The sequence below is a fragment of the Ictalurus furcatus genome, chromosome 10, assembly GCF_023375685.1.
Source record: "Ictalurus furcatus strain D&B chromosome 10, Billie_1.0, whole genome shotgun sequence".
Lineage (NCBI taxonomy): Eukaryota > Metazoa > Chordata > Actinopteri > Siluriformes > Ictaluridae > Ictalurus > Ictalurus furcatus.
The window spans coordinates 14,208,650-14,229,215 of record NC_071264.1 but is presented as its reverse complement, the minus strand read 5'-3'; the positions used below and the strand labels follow the sequence as shown (position 1 = coordinate 14,229,215).

General features: G+C 39.3%; 1 protein-coding gene across 6 annotated transcripts in view; it reads left to right on the top strand.

Moving 5' to 3' along the window:
* Window positions 1–3,001: 3,001 nt before the first annotated feature.
* gatad2ab (GATA zinc finger domain containing 2Ab) overlaps window positions 3,002–20,566 on the top strand; it is a 28,947-nt gene continuing 11,382 nt past the window's right edge. For 2 of the 6 annotated variants that reach the window (XM_053634677.1, XM_053634676.1), the window contains exons 1-2: window positions 3,002–3,155; window positions 16,882–17,107. In XM_053634677.1, the coding sequence (XP_053490652.1) occupies window positions 16,890–17,107 (218 nt within the window). In that variant the 5' untranslated portion in view covers window positions 3,002–3,155; window positions 16,882–16,889. The remainder of the gene's footprint in view (window positions 3,156–16,881; window positions 17,108–20,566) is intronic. The other 4 variants (XM_053634679.1, XM_053634675.1, XM_053634680.1 and 1 more) reach the window with 3 other exon arrangements.

Sequence of the window (20,566 nt, the reverse complement as noted above, 5' to 3'; positions counted from 1 at the left end):
GCAAAGTCATATAACCGAGTAACGATAATTGTTTCCAAGTAAATCGGAGCAGACAGCACCACCTTTAAAATAGTTTCTATAAGTGATAAATAAAAAAGGTCTATATCAGATCAGTATCAGGGGTTGGCTGATATTCAGATAAGAAGTCACCAAAAATGCTGATTTACATGTATATTTAACACAAATGTGTTTCACAAAGATAACCATGGTGCCCAACACTAATATTGGCACCCTTGGTAAATATGAGCAAAAAACGCTATGAAAAATTGTCTTTATAGTTTAATCTTTTGATTTTTTGTTAAAAAAAATCCACAAAAATATTCTGCTCTCACGGACATCAAACAATTGCCAACAAAACACAGGTTTATCTAAAAGAAAAAAACTTTGCTAAATATAGGTGTGCAACAATTATTGGCACCCTTTTAGTCAATACTTTGTGCTACATCCCTTTGCCAAGATAACAACTCTGAATACATGGCAAGGGATCTGAGACCATTCCTCCATACAGAATCTCTCCAGATCCTTCAAATTTTGAGGTTCATACTGGTGGATTCTCCTCTTCAGTTCACCCCACAAGTTTTCTATGGGTTTCAAGTCAGGGGACTGGGACAGTCATGGCAGGACCTTGATTTTCTGGTCAGTAAACCATTTTTGTGTTGATTTTGATGTGTGTTTTGGATCACTGTCCTGCTGGAAGATCCAACCACAGCCTATTTTAAGCTTTCTGGCAGAGGCAGTCAGGCTTTCATTTAATATCTGCTGATATCTGATAGAGTCCATGATGCATGTATCCTAACAAAATTTCCAGGTCCTGTGGCAGAAAAACAGCCCCAAAACATTAAGGAGCCACCACCATATTTAACTGTGGGCATGAGGTACTTTTCCATATGGCTACCTCTCTGTGTGCACCAAAACCACCTCTGGTGTTTATTGCCAAAAAGCTCTATTTTGGTTTCATCTGACCAAAGAACCCGATCCCATTTGAAGTTCCAGTAGTGTCTAGCAAACTGAAGGTGCTCGAGTTTGTTTTTGGAAGAGAGTAGAGGCTTTTTCTTGAAACCCTTCCAAACAATTTCTGGTGAGGTAGGTGACTTCGGATTGAAGTTTTGGAGACTGTCTGACTCCAAGATTAAACTAACTTCTGTAATTCTCCAGCTGTGTTCCTTGGAGATTTTTTGGCCACTCGAACTGCCCTCTTCACAGTGTGTTGAAGCAATATAGACACACGTCCTCTTGACTGGAACTTCTTAATTATTGCCCTGATGGTGGAAATAGGCATTTTCAATGCGTTTGCTATTTTCATATAGCCACTTCCCATTTTGTGAAGCTCAACAACCTTTTGCCGCACATCACAGCTATATTCCTTGGTCTTAACCATTGTTATGAATGACTAAGGGAATTTGGCCTATGTGTCACCTCATATTTATACCCCTGTGAAACAGGAAGTTGTGGTTGAACAATTTCCTGTTCCTAGTCACCCAGGTGTACTAAAAAATGTAAAATATCAATGGGAATATCCATCCATCTTCTACCGCTTACTCCTTTTCACGGGGAACCTGGAGCCTATCCCAGGGAGCATCGGGCACAAGGAGGGGTACACCCTGGACAGGGTGCCAGTCCATCTCAATGGGAATATACATCAAATATATTCTTATATGAATTTATAAGGGTGCCAATAATTGCTGTACACCTATATTTAACTATATATATATATATATATATATATATATATATATATATATATATATATATATATATATATATATATTTGGATAAACTTGTGTTTTGTTTGCAATTGTTTGATATCCATGAGAGTAGAGTATTTTTTTGTGAATTCTTTGAACAACAGATCAAAAGGTTAAACAATAAAGACAATTTTTCACAGCCTTCTTTGCTCATATTGACCAAGGGTGGCAATATTAGTGGAGCGCACTGTAGGTCTGTAGGATATCACTGCACTGAGACTGTGTCCTAACTTCCTCATTCTCTTGAATATGTAACTGCTGTAAAATGGAGATTTGATCTGAATACTATATCATACTAAAGTAGGTCACATACTGTATGTGAACAAATGTGGCAACTAAAGTTTTGTGTTCTGACTGTAAGTAAATCTAATAAATTTAATAAAAATTCATCAGCAGTACTTTGTGAACGTTCAAGACGTTGACCAAATTGGCAAAAATTCCAAATAAAGATATTAAAGGACAAAATCCACCATGAAACCCATTAAAAACGTTTATATTTATATTGCTAATTTGTTGGTTGGTGCTGTATTTTCTTTATTCGTATAAGATGTTAGTGGTTGTGTGTCAGACATTATTATCAAAGTTACAATGGAAAAAATATGAAACAATCAATAATGAATAACCAGTAAGTGATGAGCTAAGTTTTTGGCAGAGACCAGACTCTTCTGGTTAGCACTGATGTGATATTCACATGATGGTTGAAGCTTTGGGTTGCTTTAGTTAGAGATAAATTCCCACTGGTGCCACTATGAGCAGGTAGAGTAGAATACCATTGTGGGTTAGGTAGGTACAAGTTGATGAAAAATGTCAACTTGGAGTTAAATCATAAAATTAATCTGTTGCACATTTTGATTATAAATATTGATATACAATTCATTCAGGCTGGATTTTTTCCTTTAAGGAAATTCCAAAATTACTATTATTGCTGAAAGATAAAAAGTTCCATCAAATAAATAATAATATCTGCGCAGGGAATTGATATTTTCAAAATCTTAGACAGTTGGACTGGTTTTTAAACGAGGTTATAAGTCTCATATTGACTAAAGTTCTTAGTGGTAAGAGATGATGCCGTAGTCGCGCGATGTTATCCAATGCGCATGCGGAGTACCATGACGCCTCTGTTCTATGGCTGAAATCCAAACAGCTTCCTATTGGACATATAGTGCACTAGATAGGGTGCAAAATCTATTATCTCATGCCCTTTCTAGTGCTCCTCCACAGAAAGTAGGAAGCCGTTTGGGATTCAGTCCATGTCTAAGCAGCGACCAGTTTATTTGGCAACCGGAGAGGCAGCGGGCAGGGCTGCGAAGGGATCTCCGGGAATCCTTACAAGATTTACCGGGTAAATAAACTAAACCTCAGCGTGCGGAGGTCCCAGGATCAGCGGCTAGTGAGCGTCTCCCCTTCTCAGTAAGTTGTTGAAATGAGGAATTTGGGGGTGAAACTACGTTTTTTGTGAGTTTCATTATTCCGAAGTTGTTCACAAGTTGGTCAGCGAGCTCGCTGGCTAACAAACACCTAGACGGCTAACAAGACTAGAGATTGCAAAGATAAGTTAGCATACTAGCTAACCGGAATAGCTCAGCTAGCAGTGAGTCGGTGTTCTTAATTAGCCGCGCATTTTAGCATGTCGGTAATTACCGATACAAAACAAACGAGGGTAACTTTAAACACTCTTGTAGAGCAACTAATTGTTTGGAATTGTTTTTGTGTGAACCGGTTGAGGTAATTTATTCAGTAGTTATTCAGAGAAGTCAGCAGTGGCTTTAATCCGCCTCATTAGAGAACTGCGTGGCTAAGCGGTGTTAGCCGCTGTCTTTAACGCCTGTGTGACTGAACATTGTCTGTCAGTCTGTCCGTCCGCTCATTGCTAGCTAATTGCTAATGCTAACTGTTCAATGGAGTTCGTAAGCCTTTCAGCAAGTTGGCCATATTTACTGTGTTCTGTCCATTCGGTTGGTAATGAAGTTAACCGGACGGTGTAAGTTTAATACCGTTACATGTCCTGTAGAAATATGAAAGGGAAGACGTATCGAAATGGGTTTAATGTTATAGCGAGATTTATTTATTTATTTATTTATTGTTGAAAAGTTCGGTATTCATAACGCTGAAGAAGTTTGGACGGATAGAATTAGCGGTTACTCAGCTTTACTCGCTAGTTAGTACTCCACAAGTCCTGCACCCACGTCTTTTTACTCTTTAGTTCTGTGGGAAAGTTTTAGATGACATCCAGTAGGATCCTAAAGAACACCTGATTGTTTACCATGACCGTATAACTTGGATGTAAATCGCGTTTTGTCTTTATAAAGTGACTAATCTAAGCAGGGATCCAGGTTAAAAGGGCTGCAAGAGTGTCATGGACTCTCAGTAGGTGAATTCTAAAGATTAATGTAGACTTTACACAGTATGTTTATTTTTCTCCACACAGCAGGCTGTTTATAACATGTTGTGTGTGTGTTTTTAGGTTACATTCATGTTACCAGGTTTAAGTGAGACACTCGAGTTTTTCTTGTGATGTAACACAGATCTGATTCTTCAGTAGAACAGCTAAAACCATGACTATATTCAGAGGAAGATTTGGGAAATTTGGGGGAATCAATTCAAGCAAAATCGCAAGGAACCTGCTGAAACTGATTATTGTAGCGAAACAACTGCCCAAGAAATGGTTGTGTACTGGGCGTTTTAGGGGACAGGTGTGTTCTCATTAAAGACCGATACGGCTCACTTGGGGCTATGAATGGGAGATGGATAGAGCCAATCTGAGCTAAAAGTCAGACGTGTGAAGAGGCTTGTAATATGAACCTAGCCATGTTAATTCATGTCATGAAAGATGGAGCGCAGTTTTGGTTCTCGGACTTAAACTTTGTTCACTTGACCAGACCATCTTCCCTCTTTGTCATTTTAAGAGAGCTCTTCTTTGAGCTTTATGTTAGACACGTGCTTAACTAATGAAGAACACTGTGATCTTTTCTGTTGCGTTAGAATAATTTAATTACGAAGCGAATATAACATTTTGGGTGTGTCTTTAACATCATAAATTCCCACCAGCCGTCTGTTTTTGAGCGTTTCACAACACATGACTTGTTGAGGTTCTGAAAGCTTTGGCACAGTTTGTCTTGCATTTAAGTGATGCACTCAGATACCTTTTGATGCCATTTATATTGATCCAGCTCCATAAGCTTTCAGACATCCAATGTGTCTTTTTTTTTTTTTTTTTGGTGTTTGAAAAACTCAAATAACTTCTGTTGACCAGTTAATGTCAGGATTTGTTTTACTGCACAGATGTTCTTTCTTTGTAGAGTAAGTACATCCATATACTTGTGTGTTGTGGTTTAAAAAAAAAAAAAAAAAAAAAAATATTTTTATTAATTTGCCGATGTCATGATAGGTGTAACAGGTGGTGTTGATTCCTGGCAGTTTCAGTGCAAACACCAGCAGAGCTTCTTGGTATCCCTTGATGTGTAGTGAGTAGGGATGTGACGGTGAGGAAATTTTCCCAACGGGCAATCGACGTGTGACAACACCGGTAATACCGGTATCATGGGGGGGGCTTTCCCCCCTTGCTTATGAGTGCTTGTGCGGCTGTGAGCATTTCACTTTCGCTTTCGAGTTAGCGGCAATCCAGAGCAATGGTGGGTTCATTATTATTATTATTATTATTATTATTATTAATGAAAAACACAACAACAAAGCAATACAATTACAAACTCGCTCATATGAAACATGGAGCTTTTGAAACCAAATCTTCTGCCATCGTTTTGTCAGTCAGCTCTCCTCACTCTGGCCACGTGATAAATCTGACTCCTGCTGATCTGTGCTGCGACTCTCTCATTCGGCTCATGCTGAATTGAGCAGACACGTTCAGTTTTTATTGTAGCGTCTGTTCTGTAACTGAACTAAATTATTTTTATTACTATAAAAAGGAAAAACGACAAATGATGTAATCGGTGCGCGGTCGAACACTGGATATCGCAGCAAGCCTAGTACTGAGTAGAAGGGGATGTGTTTCAGTGAATTTCATGTAGTGCGTTACCAGACTTGCTGAGTAATCTATGAGAGAGCCATTGAGGAATAATGCAGTCAGATGGGTATGATTTTGCTGACTAAAGATGCACTACATGGCAATAGAGTTAGTTCTGGTTCTAGTTCTATGTTTCTGATGCTTGTATTCTCTTAAATGTTGGTGCACTTTTGCTTGGAGTGCTTAATTTGGAGCTTAACTGTAAAAGTGTCTAAATTGAGAGGAAATTAGACATCCAGCTGACACCTGTTCTGAGGAATGTTGCTCTGATTTAAACCCAGTAGTCTGAGTTCACACTTATTCTGACATTTGAAGGGGGGGGCATAATTTTGTAAATCCTAGTTAGAGCCATTGGTGAAGCTGTTGCTGCTTTAAATGGCTGAGGTATTCCTTGCTGAGTTAAAAGCACAGTCATATGTTTGTGTGAATTGACGCTTCAAAAATGGACTCCTGTGATAAACAGGAAATGCTATTGGCGATCTTTGTCTTCCATCACACCATGTAGAAGTGTTAAAATATACATTGGGCTAGACTTCCTGTACTGTAGTAGATCCTTAAGCACAAGGTGAAATAAAAAATACTAACCCATTTTTATCTGTAGTTCATGTTCCTGGTCATATTGGACTTATTTCCTCAGTATCAGTCAATTAAAAGGCAAAAATCTTGTTTGCTCTGGGCAATAGCATTGGATACATGAATAAATTTACAAGGTAAACACACAGGAGGGGGAAATAAGTGTTAAGGAATATATATATCCCAGCCTTAGCAGTTATCGAGTGAAAATACTGAGCCTGTGTCACTTCTGTAAGAGAACCGCTTCATGATTTCAGTTTTAATGACGGCTGCTGTTGTCACTCAGTGAGAGGCCCTTCATTTGGTCCAAAGTACAATCTGATCAAATGTTAAGTAAATGGTTGAAAGTGGTGAAGGAGGCTTCTTCTAAAGTGGACTATAGGAAGGGATATTTATTAAATCAGCACACGCTTTTGTCCAAGGCCAAATTTAAGAACAGTCTAAGCATAAAGATGATCGTTTTGGCTCAAGGACGATCTGGGATGTGAACTCACAACAATTACAAACTCTGTTTGGAAGAAGCTGATGTTTAAATTTTGTGCTGAATCCTTAAATTTGGTACAACATATGTCCTCCCCTTTTTGTCTTTAAATAACTAAAAGTAGCATTAAAGTTTTAATTTTTTAAACTCAACATTACTGTTTAGCTGGCAGTTTTTTTAGCCACCCTGCGAGTCATGATGTATATTATGGATCATAGAAATGTCTTCGAAGGGGTAACGTATTTTTTTGTCACATTACCCACCCATTAATGTGCACCTGTGTTACAGTTTCAGAGTTTAAGTATGACTCCGACCTCTGTTTTGAAAAAGAGCAGCTGTGGAAGATCCTATGCCTGAGGATTTCTGGAAAGAACATGACAAGCGCTCAGCCCTGTGTGTTACAATAGGGTTTTGCTGATGGAGCAACTCTAGAAAACTGTGTGCTACAGTGAGATGAATGCAGCACCAAGGTATTCATCAGGAGGGAACAAACTTATCATGGTGCTCTCATAAAATGCTCTTTGAGACATTCATGTTTGTTGGTACAGCAGAGTGCTGCAGCGGTCGTTGCTGTGTCACGATAAGGTCTTGCTGGTGTAAGAGAAATTGCAGTGAACTTGAAAAGCTCAGTGGTTGTTGCACTAAGGAGTTCTGGAGGTGATGGTGACCATTTTAAATTTTGGTTGGCTGTTGGTTAACAGTCTACTTCTGATATGTTTTTAAGTTGCCAAAATTAGCTCACATTTCAAATAGTGTAATACTATATATTGTCTCTGGCTTATAGATCTCTCAGGCCAGACTATAAAAAGGAAGACATGCTTTGAACAAATAGAAGTTCTGACTCCACATTCAAAAGCCTAGCAGCTCTACTTGTCCACTTTAATATAATAGCTGATTTGTTTGATATTTCTGTTCCAAGACTTAGAATGGGGCTTTACATTACAACAGGTTTGCAAATTCGTCAACTTGGGGTAGCCTTCTTAACTGCCAGTTCCTTCCCAGTTTACCGAGTGACGTCAAATATACATAGCTGCGTGCACTCTGAGCAATGTCAAATCCTCCTTATCTACTGTTAATATAGCTTATAGCTATATTAACAGGCTTTAGATTGGCTTTAGATCAGATAATATATCGACACAGTACTTGGTTAAATCTATTCTAACAGTAACTATACTTCTCGCTTGTTTGAGAAGGTAATCGTCAACATTAGCCGGCTAGCTTGTTGCTATTCTACTTGCTATTGTCCGCTGTTGTTGCTTTACTGCGATTTCAGTCCAAATTGTTGCATCCGTGTTTGAAGTTCACTATAATAGAGCAGAACCAATATCCACTCAGGCCTTCAACTGTAAGTGTGAACAACCCTAGGTGGGAAATGACATAGCACTAGGCTTTCCCTCAGTCTCTGCTTTAGATCCTGCAATCAGCAGCAAGTCAAATAATCACTGCAGTAAAACAGCTAACCTGACTAACGAAGATGTTAACAAGCCTTGCAGTTTGAAACCTTAACACTTTAAAAAAAAAAAAAAAAAAAAAGTTTTATTTTATTTTTTATATCTTAATGGAACCACTTGCTGTCTCTTGCTTAAATGATGCAGTGATTCCTTGGAAGTGTCGCAGTGATGTTTGTTGAAAGCCGAGTCAACGAATGTGATGTTTCTAATGATCACGTATGACATTTTTTCTGTTTGACTTCTGTTTGATTCTTTGTTGTTGTGTGTATGTTGGCCACACATAACTGACTGCATTCAGCTTTTCAGCAACGCATATGAGCGGTCACGCATCAAAGCCGAAGAGAACAGATGTGTTTTATGATATTTACGTTATATTTATAACCAAAGGGTGCTGAAGGAAGGATGCTCCCAAATGTGTTTGTTATAGAAAATATTTCCTTAAAAATATTACTGCAAATTCCATACTTATTTAATCAGAGAAATCAATTTTAATCGGCTCCAATGATTTTTGTGGCAGCAGAACAGGATCTCTGTTGTATAGGATTTAAAGTGCGCCTATTATCGTTTATCAAATATTACCTTTACCTGTAGTGTGTTATATAGATGTTTGTGAATGTAAAAAGTCTGCAAAGTTTCAAAAATCAAAGTGCACGACAAACTGAGTTATTGACTCCCAAATGACTGAACAGATTCTGAACAGGTGAAACCAGTCGTTAGTGATTACAGACTTATTTCCTGTACCAACCTACGTAGGTTTGTAACAAAAATCCCCGCCTCTGGTCTTCATTGGCTGCTAGCGAACAGATGGAGCTGACACTGGTTATGGTAGTGGGTGTTTCCTTTTTGATACATGCTGACAGAGGTAGACCAATCACAACAGACTGGAACATCTGACCAACCAGAGCAGAGTATGCTCTCTGAAAGGAGGAGTTTAGAATGAATCCTTTGGAACAGATCATTCCCCCGGGGGGGGGGGGGGTAGTAATGCTGCAGTTTAAATTATGAGCACGTTAAAGTGTTTTTTGACTTTAGATGCATGTAAATCTATTGTATGAGACCTTTAAAACAACATTAGGCACGTTTCAAAACCATAAATGTGTGCTTTAAACTGCATTAGAAATTAATGGTAGATGCTTGTAACTCCTTAAAAGTAAGCCATAACTCTGAGCAGTTGATGCTCAAGGGCCCAAAAGTGGTTCTCTAGCAGTCCTGGGATTTGAACTCACAACTTAATCACTTTTAAGCTATACAAATGATCCAAAAACAAATCCTGAAAGAGATTTGCCTAGGTCTTTAAGAGCAAGTTCCTTTATAAAGCTCTTGAAATGATCTCTAAGGTTGGAAACTCTGAAAAACAGCCAGTTTGCTTGTAGTTATATCTTATATTGTATATCTGGTCACTCTTTTATATAGCTAGCTATATCACTAGTGTGCACTTTATGCCTTTTACGTGATTATGTTGGGTCTGAAACACTGTTCAGGTATGGTGCCGACCACAATCCGTAGTGATCCCAGAGTGCTAGTTGATTTGAAGCGGATTTTTAGTATCGATTTGGTTCAACACGTTGCTTTGTTCAGTCAGTCGTGTTTGTGGATCACATTCAGCAATCTATGTTTCCTAATCGATTCCTTTAAAATCCAGGTCTTCACCCAGTGGACACGGAGATCAGCTGTACACAGCAAGCCATCCAGAAAAGTGCTTAAAACTAGAATCATTAAATTCGACGTTGGATTTTGAAGGTGAACTCTTCCCTTTGTTCAGGATACTGGAGGTTTGTAACAAAACAAGTTATCCTTGAAGAGATTCGACTGGGAGTCGTTTTATGCTCGAAGGCTGCATGCGGTAGAAAAACATGTTCTTATGCTGCCCCGTGTAACCTTTTGATCTTATCTACACATTTGCTTGCGGGTCGAAGGGAAGCACTGTTTTTGTGCATGTGTGAGCACACGTAGTTTACACTGTAGCCCATTTGAGATCTCTCTGAATGTGGGGGATGGGTGGATGACTTTCCGATGTGTGTGTGTGTGTGTGTCGGGGGGGACTGAAGCTACGTTCTTTGAATGTGAGCATTCTTTTGTGCCCACATGAAGAGGCGTAGGCTCCACTTCCTGCCTCAGCACTCGCTGCCCTGTCGCTAGGGCAATACCAGGTAAAGCCAGTGGCAGAAGTAGGGTTAAAGACGTCCATTTTGTTAGGTAACACCCTCGTGGCCTGATCTGTCAGTGGTGTTAAAATGGCAGGGCTTAACCCTTGATGTGCAGGAGTAAATCAGCAAGGGGCACCCTCACTTACACTGCCAGCTGACTGCAAGACAAGAAGACACGTTAAAGATACGGTGCACATGTAAGCACGCCAGATTGTCTCACTGATTCTTTTTATACTCCTCAGGCCTTATTTATTCCTATTTATGGATAAAGCCAGGAATCCGCTTATGAGCAAGATAACAGAGAGGCTCATTAACTGTCTGGCGTCTCGTGAGGAAGTGTTGAATGTTCAACGCGTGCACCGTGTCTGTACTTTCTGTCTGTGTAAGTCCTGTCAGTTGTCTGTTTTTGTGCAGTTGTGCTGAGTCACACACAACCCTGTTGTTTTGCCTGTTCCCTATAGTGGAGTCATTACATCTCCTTCAGGCCTCATGAGGAAATAGTCCCTATGTTCACAGTCCACCTTACTGTGGCATGCAGAGACTTGTTTTTTTGCACATTATGTAGAGTGATGCAGCTGAGGTTAGGCTCTCAGACTGATGTCATTCAAATTCATATTTTTATATTATACATTTTAAGGGAAGGGGTGTTCCTTTATAGAGGCATAATGATTTGCGTGAACTTTGATGCAGTAGTTGTGCTGATTAGTTAAAACACATTGCGTGGAGTTTTGTCAATGCATCTTTTTGCCTGTTTGTGTGTTGGTCCCCCCCCCCCCCCCTTCTCAAAATTGCATAAATTGATCGGTTCCAATTTTTTCCTGCCCACAAACCCCAACCTGCTAATGCTGTTCAATGTAAAGATTCAAAACATTTTATATCATATTAGCAACACTCTTCCATAGTGTTATTAAAATTGTCAGTTGATTTCAAGTTGACATTTAGTCTTGTTTTTAGTTTATTGTGCTTAGGTTTGTAAATGATGACGATAACTATGAGAGTAGCTAAGCATCACTCAGCACCTGGCTATACATTGGACTGGATCCAGAACACCACAGGAAGCAGAGGTGGAAGTCACATACACCAGCTTTGTTTCAATTGAAAAGTTTGTTCTAAAAGGAAAATCTAAAAAGTCACTGAAAGATTTTTTCAGTCTGTGTCTGAATCTGTTTCCATTCCATAAACGGTCATGAAAACACTTGATGACATAAATGTGACTAGGAAGAGAAGACATACCCAAGGAGAAGAGAAGAAATACCCACAGTGTATAGGAAACAATAGATCAAAATCCTGAGTATAATGGAAAGATTTGATGTTAGACGTTTATTCATACATTATCTTCAGTAAGCTTGCTATCCTAGTCCAGGTCGCTATGATTTTTGATGTTGCTTTCATTAATTAAATCAAGAAAGGCTTTAATTTGTTTGTCTGTCCAAACAGTGTATGAAAGTGCTCTGTGGCCATGTACATGTTTAGATCTAGATTAGAGCTGCAACAACTAATCGATAAAATTGATGATAATCGATTATGAAAATCGTTGTCAACGAATCTCATTATCGATTAGTTGGTCTGCGTTTGGCACTGGGGAGATTTACTCATTACGTTACTTCTGTTCCGAAAACATGCTTCGGAGAGTAAATGCTAAAGTTGTGTCCCAAATGAAGTACTATACACTTAGACTATGCACTGTGTACTCTACCATCTAGTGTGTGGATTTTAGAAAGGTAATATCATTTCAAATATATCACTAGCCTTTTTTTTGCTAACCGGAAGTATAAGCCACTTCCTAGTTGATGATGCATGATGTCATATGCATGCTAGCATTAGCAGACACCCAGTCACCGACAATGACTTTCTTCAGTTTACTGGTTGTCAACGTTACCTTTTATTCCCAACATGACCCCAGTCATCATCAGATGGAGGAGAAATCATCACGTGACTGAGGAAGAAAGTGTGTAACCTTCAAGTCCTTTAAGGCAGGGACGCATTTTATCTTGAACACAGTGGAGATCAAACAGTGCTGCACGAGGACAAACTTATGTTTATATCCAAAATGCTCCACTGTGTGTAAGGGGCAGGGGAAACTGGTGCAAGCTGCTTAAAAGGTTTAGTTTAATTTAAGTTTATTGTCATTATATGCTGTATTTGTGCGCTTGCTGTGCAAAGTTAATATTTGTAACACTCAGTTTGTGGATTTTATTTTAAATAAACAAAAAAAGGTACTGAAAGTTTTCCCCGCCCCATCCGATTAATTGAAGAAATAAATAAATAATAATAACCGGCCAACTAAAGGATTATGAAAATAATCGTTAATTGCCGCCTTAATCTAGATACAGCATGAAACATGCATTACGTCTCATGTCGTTTGGTTGAAAACCTGTTTACGTCACTCTCACATCCTGCCTTCACAGATTAGACTAATTTTTTCACCTTGGCTACACATTTTTTGCGATATGGGCTTTGCCGTTCAGGTTCCTTATTGCATGTTAAAAATGTACATAATAGAGTTGAAAATAAACTGAAAATCCCGTATTTACAACAGTAGAGGTTTAGTTAGTGGCTGTGTATTGGCTGTAATCTCAAATTGGATTGTTTAATTTGTGTTAATCTGAGAGACTCCTTAGTATTACTGAGGGTGGAGATTTCCCCAGATCCACTTCAAGGATGCAAGGAGTGATGCTGCCAGTTGTGTTTGTCTAGGTTAAGTATAAAGAATTTCTCACTTGGTTTGCCTCTAAACGCTTTACTGTCCTCAGGTGCTCTTCAAGTTGTCTTTAGCATGGGAATGTAACTCCTGCTAAGACCTGATGTGCTGTAGCTACATTACAGACCATATTATAAGTGTTCACTGAGGCACATATATAGTGCGTTTTTAACCTTCTACAAATAGCGTTACACTGTTTCTCATTCTCTCTCTCTCTCTCTCTCTCTCTCTCTCTCTCTCTCTCTCTCACACACACAGACACACACACACAAACACCAGTGGCAGCATATCACATCATTTGTTCAAATATTGTTTTTACATATTCCCTTTGCAGCGATGGACAAATCCACAAACTCAGTGGATCTCTCACTTTTTTTGAAGCCAGGAAACCCTTTTGACTGTAAAATAAATTCAAACCCCCTCTGAACATACTCCAACTATTCAAATACAAGGCTCAGTTTTTAAATGAGTGCAAAAATATTCTGGGTATTTATTGGTGCTGTCTGGTATTTTTTTATTTATTTATGTGTTACATCAACAGAACTCATGAGATTCAACTTGACATTATTTATAGCCATTTTTAATTTTATTTGATTGTGTTTTGGATTAAACCCATTCAATTCAAGAAACCAATAAAACAACATACTGTAAGAAGTCAATAATATACTCTATAACTCTATAATTATAAATATATTACCTTGATAAAAGTAGGTTGTGGCTTGTGACCAAGCAAATGAAAGCTCCAATGTTCTGGCTAAAAACTTAACTGACTAGGCAAAAAAACTAACTGATGCAATGTAATATAGTATGGAGAGCTAGTTTGCTAGTTAAGTACTTTAATACAGACTCAAACAAGTATGTAGGATATAACTCTGCCCTAGTCATTATTGTTTTCCATGTTTTTACAGTGAAGATACTGGGTCTAACACAGTTTGGTGATTTCTCTGCTCTCACACGTGATATTTATCTAGCGAGATGAATTGAGTGTTTCTGAGCAAGGAAGTCACCAAATTCCTGCTGTTTGGACTCCAGAAAGCAGTCCATGCAGGGACAATGAAGAAACGCTTCACTCATTTGCTTTGGTATTTCAGTACTTGTCCCAGGCACCAAGGCTAGTGATTTGTCCACCCCTGTTGGTTTACGTGAACATTCATTAATGGGATTCAACATCTCTGCTCAGACTTACATCATATGTGATGTTTGAGAAAACAGTTTGCTGTGAAACGGCACTACTCGTACATGCCAGGAACTGAACTCTGCATCTTGCTTTGTTCCTGTTAAATTATGCAGGCTCGGGTTGTTCAAGTTGTTTGTTGAGCATTGTAAGTCTTAGAGTTCCATCTACACTGTTGTCGTTGTACTGATTTGTTTATAGGACTCTCACTAATGTGTGCCAAGACTTATGGTTGACTTTCAAAATTTGCAGACTTGTAAGTTTATTCTATTCATATTGAAAAGATTACGTTGAATTCAATATATTCATTGTCACAATGCAGCTTTACAGAAAAATGTATGTAAATTTAGATCCCTAATGAGCAATCCAGGGGTGACCGTGCTAAGGAAATACGACCCAGGCTCAAAAGGGAAGTCATCCTCTTCTAGGTGATACTGGAGAGTAGGATTATAAATCATTACCGTGTACAGGTGTAGAACAGTAACGACAAACAGTACTAAGCATGTTGGAAGGATGTTTAGTGTGAGAATACGGTGAATTATAGTCCTGGGATGAGCACAGGACAGACTTCATGATTACAGCAGTAGCTCTTGGGTGCAAATCTACAGAATGCAGGTGAAATTATTCACTGAAGCAATGGTCACAGACTATGTTTACATGGACAGCAGTAATCTAATTATTGACCTTATTATGAATAAGACAATATTGTGATTAAGGTGTTTACATGAGTTGCTTTTAGAATACTCCTTTCATGTCCCCGTTTTACATGTTATAGAGCGTAGTTCGATTAACGGCACACGTCATTACGTCAACATGCCACGCCGTCCGACGTTCCCTCCAGAATTTCACGTATCAACATACAGTTTGTCTTTGTTATGGTACCGTATACAGTTTTTTCATTTTTAATTTTACGAGAGCTTCAAGTGAAAAGCTATGGGATGCGTCCGAAACCGCTTACTGACCTACTATATTGTAGCCGAAACGCATGTATTTCGCCTACTATATACATGTATTTCACCTACTATATAGCAGGTAAGTACATGGTTTGGGACGCAGCCGCGCTCTCTTGTTTGCGTAAAACAGTTGAGCACTGCTGTGTGTGTGTGTGTGTGTGTGTGTGTGTATGTGTCCTGTCGCAAAATGCGGTGAAAAATCCCACACGGCGTTAATAGTGTGATTAAGGTGTTTACGTGTCTGTAATACATGTCGATAATACGACTAAAACAGGAGTACTCCACATGTCTTAATTAGACTTGTTTACTTCGAGTATTACTTTAATCAGATTAAGGTATTTAAAAATTGGTGTTTACATGCTAGTTTCTTAATCAGAGTATTGTCTTAATCGGGTTAACATTGGATTATTGTTGTCCATGTAAACGTTCTGACTTTTTTTTTTTTTTTTTTTTTTGGAAGTGTCATCTTTAAGGAATGCATGTGAGTCACAAGTTCTAGACGGGAATGGGTTGTTAAACCAAGCCCTGTATGAATACCTGTACCTTTATTTATTGGCGATCACTGGTTGTGTGACATCGGGTGTCAGGAGATCATGTTTGTTGACCTACTTTCCTGAGCTTTGTCCTGATAAACTTCAGTACGTGTCACCTCATTGAAAATTTACTTTCCTGCCTTTATGTTCCAGCTGCGTTTCAGAAAGTTTGCAAAAACAAACCTGTGATTTTAAGTATAGAGATGATCACGTTCAACTCTTTCAGCCATTAAGTTTCTGTATGTATGTCAAGGACATTTTATTGATTTATAACACCCCTCGTGTTTTCAGCAGCTTTTTTGTTTTGCTTTCAGGATTTGTGCAGGGAGGAGGTTGCGTTTTCGTCTCCTTCAAGCTACATGTGTTTTGGAATGTTAAAAGCCCCTCCCCCCTCGGGCGTGTGTGGTGCATGCGAGCGTGCGTGTGTGAGAGAGAGAGAGACTCTCTGCCAGTCTCTCAAGGGGTTAAAAACCTGCTTCAGTCTCTTGGCTGCATCCGCAAACCGGTCTTAACTGGTTTTCAGGGACGTGCTTTGTGTGTCCCATGGAATCTTGGGAAGGGTCATGTGGAGCCTTAGTGATGTCACACACAAGATGAGAGAAGGCCTTGGTGTTGAGTCAGCTCACCCTCTGACACAAGGGTTATGTATAACATAGGGAGACTCCGAGGGAACTTCCCATCACATAAATGATTATATTAATAAAGATTAAAAGAGATATTTTGTGTGTGTAAAGCATTTTAAAAATTTTTTTTACTTTTGAAGAGAAGGGCTGGCAGCTGTAAGCATGCGTTATTTTATTTTGTGGCACTGAACGCTCCTCAATAAACTAGAAAAGAAAACCTCATGGTTTGTCTTACTTCAGAACTTGGAATTAATTTGTCCTTTGTTATATATTTTGTGTGGGAGCTGAGGAAATTCATATTTACGCTTTCACACAAAGTCGTTTCAGAGTGTTAATTGCTCAGAGTCCTGTGTTTCCATCCATGCGTATTCTAACGTGTTTGAATGAGATCTAATCAGTTCTGGAAGTATGAGAAGAGTTTGTGAATGTCATGTTCTGTAAAGTTTGTTGTTTCTCACACCCTGGTCTTCTTTGTGCAGGAGCAAAGATGTCTGAGGAGGCGGTGCGCCAGACACGCAGCCAGAAGCGGGCACTTGAGCGGGAGGCGCCGGCTCTCGATGGAGACACGAAACGAGTGAAGCTGGAAAGAGGGGAGCTCGGTTCTAGCAAAATGGCAAACATCCTGAAGTCTGGCGAGGTGAAAGCCACCATCAAAGTGGAGGTGCAGGCAGACGATGAGCCTGTGGACATGAGGACGCCCCGCAGGTAGGCCACGTAGCAGCAAAGTCATAACAAGACTTGTATGGTTTGTGAGGACTTCACTCATCTGAGGAGCTTCATTAACAGATCATAGATGGGTGATAAAATGTCTGGTCACCTCGACTTACCGCTCTGTTCATGCCGGCAGTGATTTTACATCTCTCATCACTTTAATCACCTTGGCACACTAAGGGGCACACTTGTGATGAACTAAGGCTCACACTAAGGTTCACAATTTTTTCAGATTTGGGGCTGTTTGCCCTGACAGTTCAGTACATTTGGTGATGTATGAAAGCTGTTTCAAGCCCAGGAGTTGTCCAGAAAACTAATCCTCTAGTCCTCTTGAGAACATTGGTCTGGGGTCCACTTCACCTGAACTCTGGTATGGTCCACATCAGGTGTAGGAGTTCTCTGCTCTGTGCGCTGCATGCTGACTGACGTGATTAGTTTCAGCTCGTCATGTTGCTGTTTGTTTGAAGTTTTGTGATGCTGAGGAAAGGGTTGTTAATGGTCAGTGGAGGAGACAGAACACCTTTAGTGATATAAAAACCAATCTTTCATAGGACTAGAGCACTATCATTATGCGTGTGCTTTTATTGAGAGCAGCATAAAAAAATGCTGGTCTGCATGGCTAAAACTTTTCTTCTATTAGAATAGCTCCTCATTTACAGGTATTCCTGCATGATGACATGCCATGTGCTGTTCACTGCCTTAATGTTTGTACCAAAGGAAAATAATAATAAAAAAAAAGGGTGAACATAGTGCAAATTTTCATACAAGTGTGCACAAAAGTGTTCAACATAATCATGCAATCGATTCAGATGGTTCAGAAGCAATTCTTCAATGTGGAAGCACATCTGTGGTTATGAGCCCAGAATCAGTTTTCTGTCTGACTCGAGTCTAGCGGTCAAGTGTGAAAATGCTCTGATATACTGTAAGTGTGTGCTCCTTATTAGTTCTGGCCAGTGAGAACCAAATCTTTTCTGTTTGGTTTGGTAACAGTGTTAAAGTCTACACAGCATTATCTGTTATGTAATGGTTTTACTCTGGAATGTCATGTTTATGCCTCACAGTACAACATAATCCATCAGCATGCTCCTCTCATAAGACCTCAGTGCTGCAGTGGTTTCCTCATAATGTTTACATATCAAATAGCTTTACCTGGAAACGGTATTCTGCAGAAATATTCTTAGTCATATGTTCTGTGCTGTTTTTATTTATTCTTTGGTTAATCGCAGAATGATGAGAGATTAGTCAGATTTTGTTAGAGATCTGGTAAAGGGCTGGAAAGCTTAATCTTGGCAAAGGCACAAGAATGTGCACGATCGTTTACAGGCATTGTATTTTTTTCTGTTGGACTTGATCCCTGGTGCATTAACCCTCAGGGTGCAAATCGTTGGGGCAGGTGTGAAGACAGCAAACACTAAAGGTGTGGACTAAAACAACCAGTCCAGGGCCCAGTCCATACTAACACGAGCAAAGATAAAAATGCATATTTTCTATTTTGTCTTTCCATCCGCTCTAAAACCACGTATTCGACCGCCAAAAAACATAACTGTGAAGAGAGTGGAGATGAGGGAAAATGTAACCTTTCATAAACATTCTATGATCACTAGTTGAAGATGGCAGAACCCATTGTGATGCTCTTTTCTGTATGAAGTATTTTCGTTTTAATTTTGGCTGCTTTGTATAGTATGCAAGAAATGACATGGCATGCAAGAACGTGTGTTATGTTCACTGTTGCAGTCCAATGGATATCAGAATGTGATTTCCTAGCTGTTCACGTTCCACATGAAAACAAACATCAAACCAGCATCAAAACAAATATAAATGGCAGAAAAGACATAAAATGACCCAGTGCACACGTCTAGCATCCTTTTCGTCTTTCATCGTGGATGATGAAGTTTTGGGAAACGGACTGAAAACAATAGCATGGCAAAAATCATAACACTGTTTTCACCCAAGACTGACTGCAAGGTGTGGTCTTGGTTTGCTTCTGACTGAACCGTAATGCACTTCACTCGCACTGAGAACATGATTCAAGTCTGATTTGTCCCAGCTGTGGGAAGTTATGCGAGAGGGCCTTTTATTATCTGCAAGATGACAAATTTGAGTGCTGCAGAAGTATTCTGGATATCTTGTTTGGGTGCAGTTGACACAACTAGATATTTATTAATTTATTAAAATGTATTTGTTTCCATATGCTTTTGCAAAACATTTGTGTGTTGCGGTATTTCTGACCATTGAATGAGAGTATGTTTCTACCTCGGCCCTTTCCCTCATTCCTCTATGCGAATGTGTTTTTTTTTTTTTTTGTTTTTTTTTTTTTTTGTTTTTTTTTTTTTCTTTTTTTTTGGCTTGTGAGAAATCAGATTAAATAAAGCCTTAACAGCTGACATGGATATCAAAAATTTTTTAAGAGTTGTTTTCCCTATGTACAAGGCACATTGTGAGGTGCACTTAATATGCTATTATGTAGTAATTGGTAGGACTGGGATACACTATGGCCTGCAAGCTGAAATATTTATTAATTTAAGCTTATCCATGTATTAATTTATCAACTGCAGACTTTCTTTAACCAGACCTACCGTCACTGTCTTTTTGGGATTTTTGGCGTAAAGGAAAACTGTGTTTGCGGAAGACAGGCACACGTGTACCAAATCAAGACGTTTTGTCATACAGTAAACAGGAAAAAGACATCTTACTTGGTGTGCAAAAGTGTTGAGGGATTAGGGATATAATCAAGTGTGTCATCCAGTGAAATGTGCTGAGATGAGAAGCCTGTAATTGGGCTCCTGAGATGAATATTTGCTTCTTTAGAGTGGGGGTTCTCAAACTTTTTACCTGCAAAGTCTTGTTTGCCTGTTACAAAAAAAAAAGAAGCTCACTGCACATGTATTAATATGAACATAACACAGCTATTAAAATGCTAGGCTCATTATTTGAATAGTTATCTATTTATTGGCACTTTAGCGCTTATTGTTCCCGAGCTTTCCACTCGCTGACCCCTGGGGGTTCCCCGGACCCAACTTTGAGAACCACAGATTTAGAGAACCGAAAATGGCTTCTTTACGCTGAGGCTTAATGAAGAGGACAAAGGGGATAACTTCTTATTGTGTGCTGGGGGGGAGGCGTGTGTGTGAAAAGTTAACTGATATTAAACAATACAGAAAAACCTTACAAACCTTTTTTTCTTTTCCTGAGTGCAACCTCTGCCTGTTGATGTCCGGGAAACAAACTCTTACTCGAGTCATGTGTGTGTTAAGTTTTTGGACAGCTCCATTTTCTGCTGCACCTGAATGCTTCCTGCCTTCACAAAATGAAGCCGATGTGTCACAAACTGGTTCCAGCCGGTTGTTGCTATGGTTTCCGTGCAGGAGGGAACCACTGAAGAAAAGGGAGAGTGTGAGTCATGTGATCTGAGGGACATTCTGGTGTCATGTGATCTTGGGTACTCATTAATAA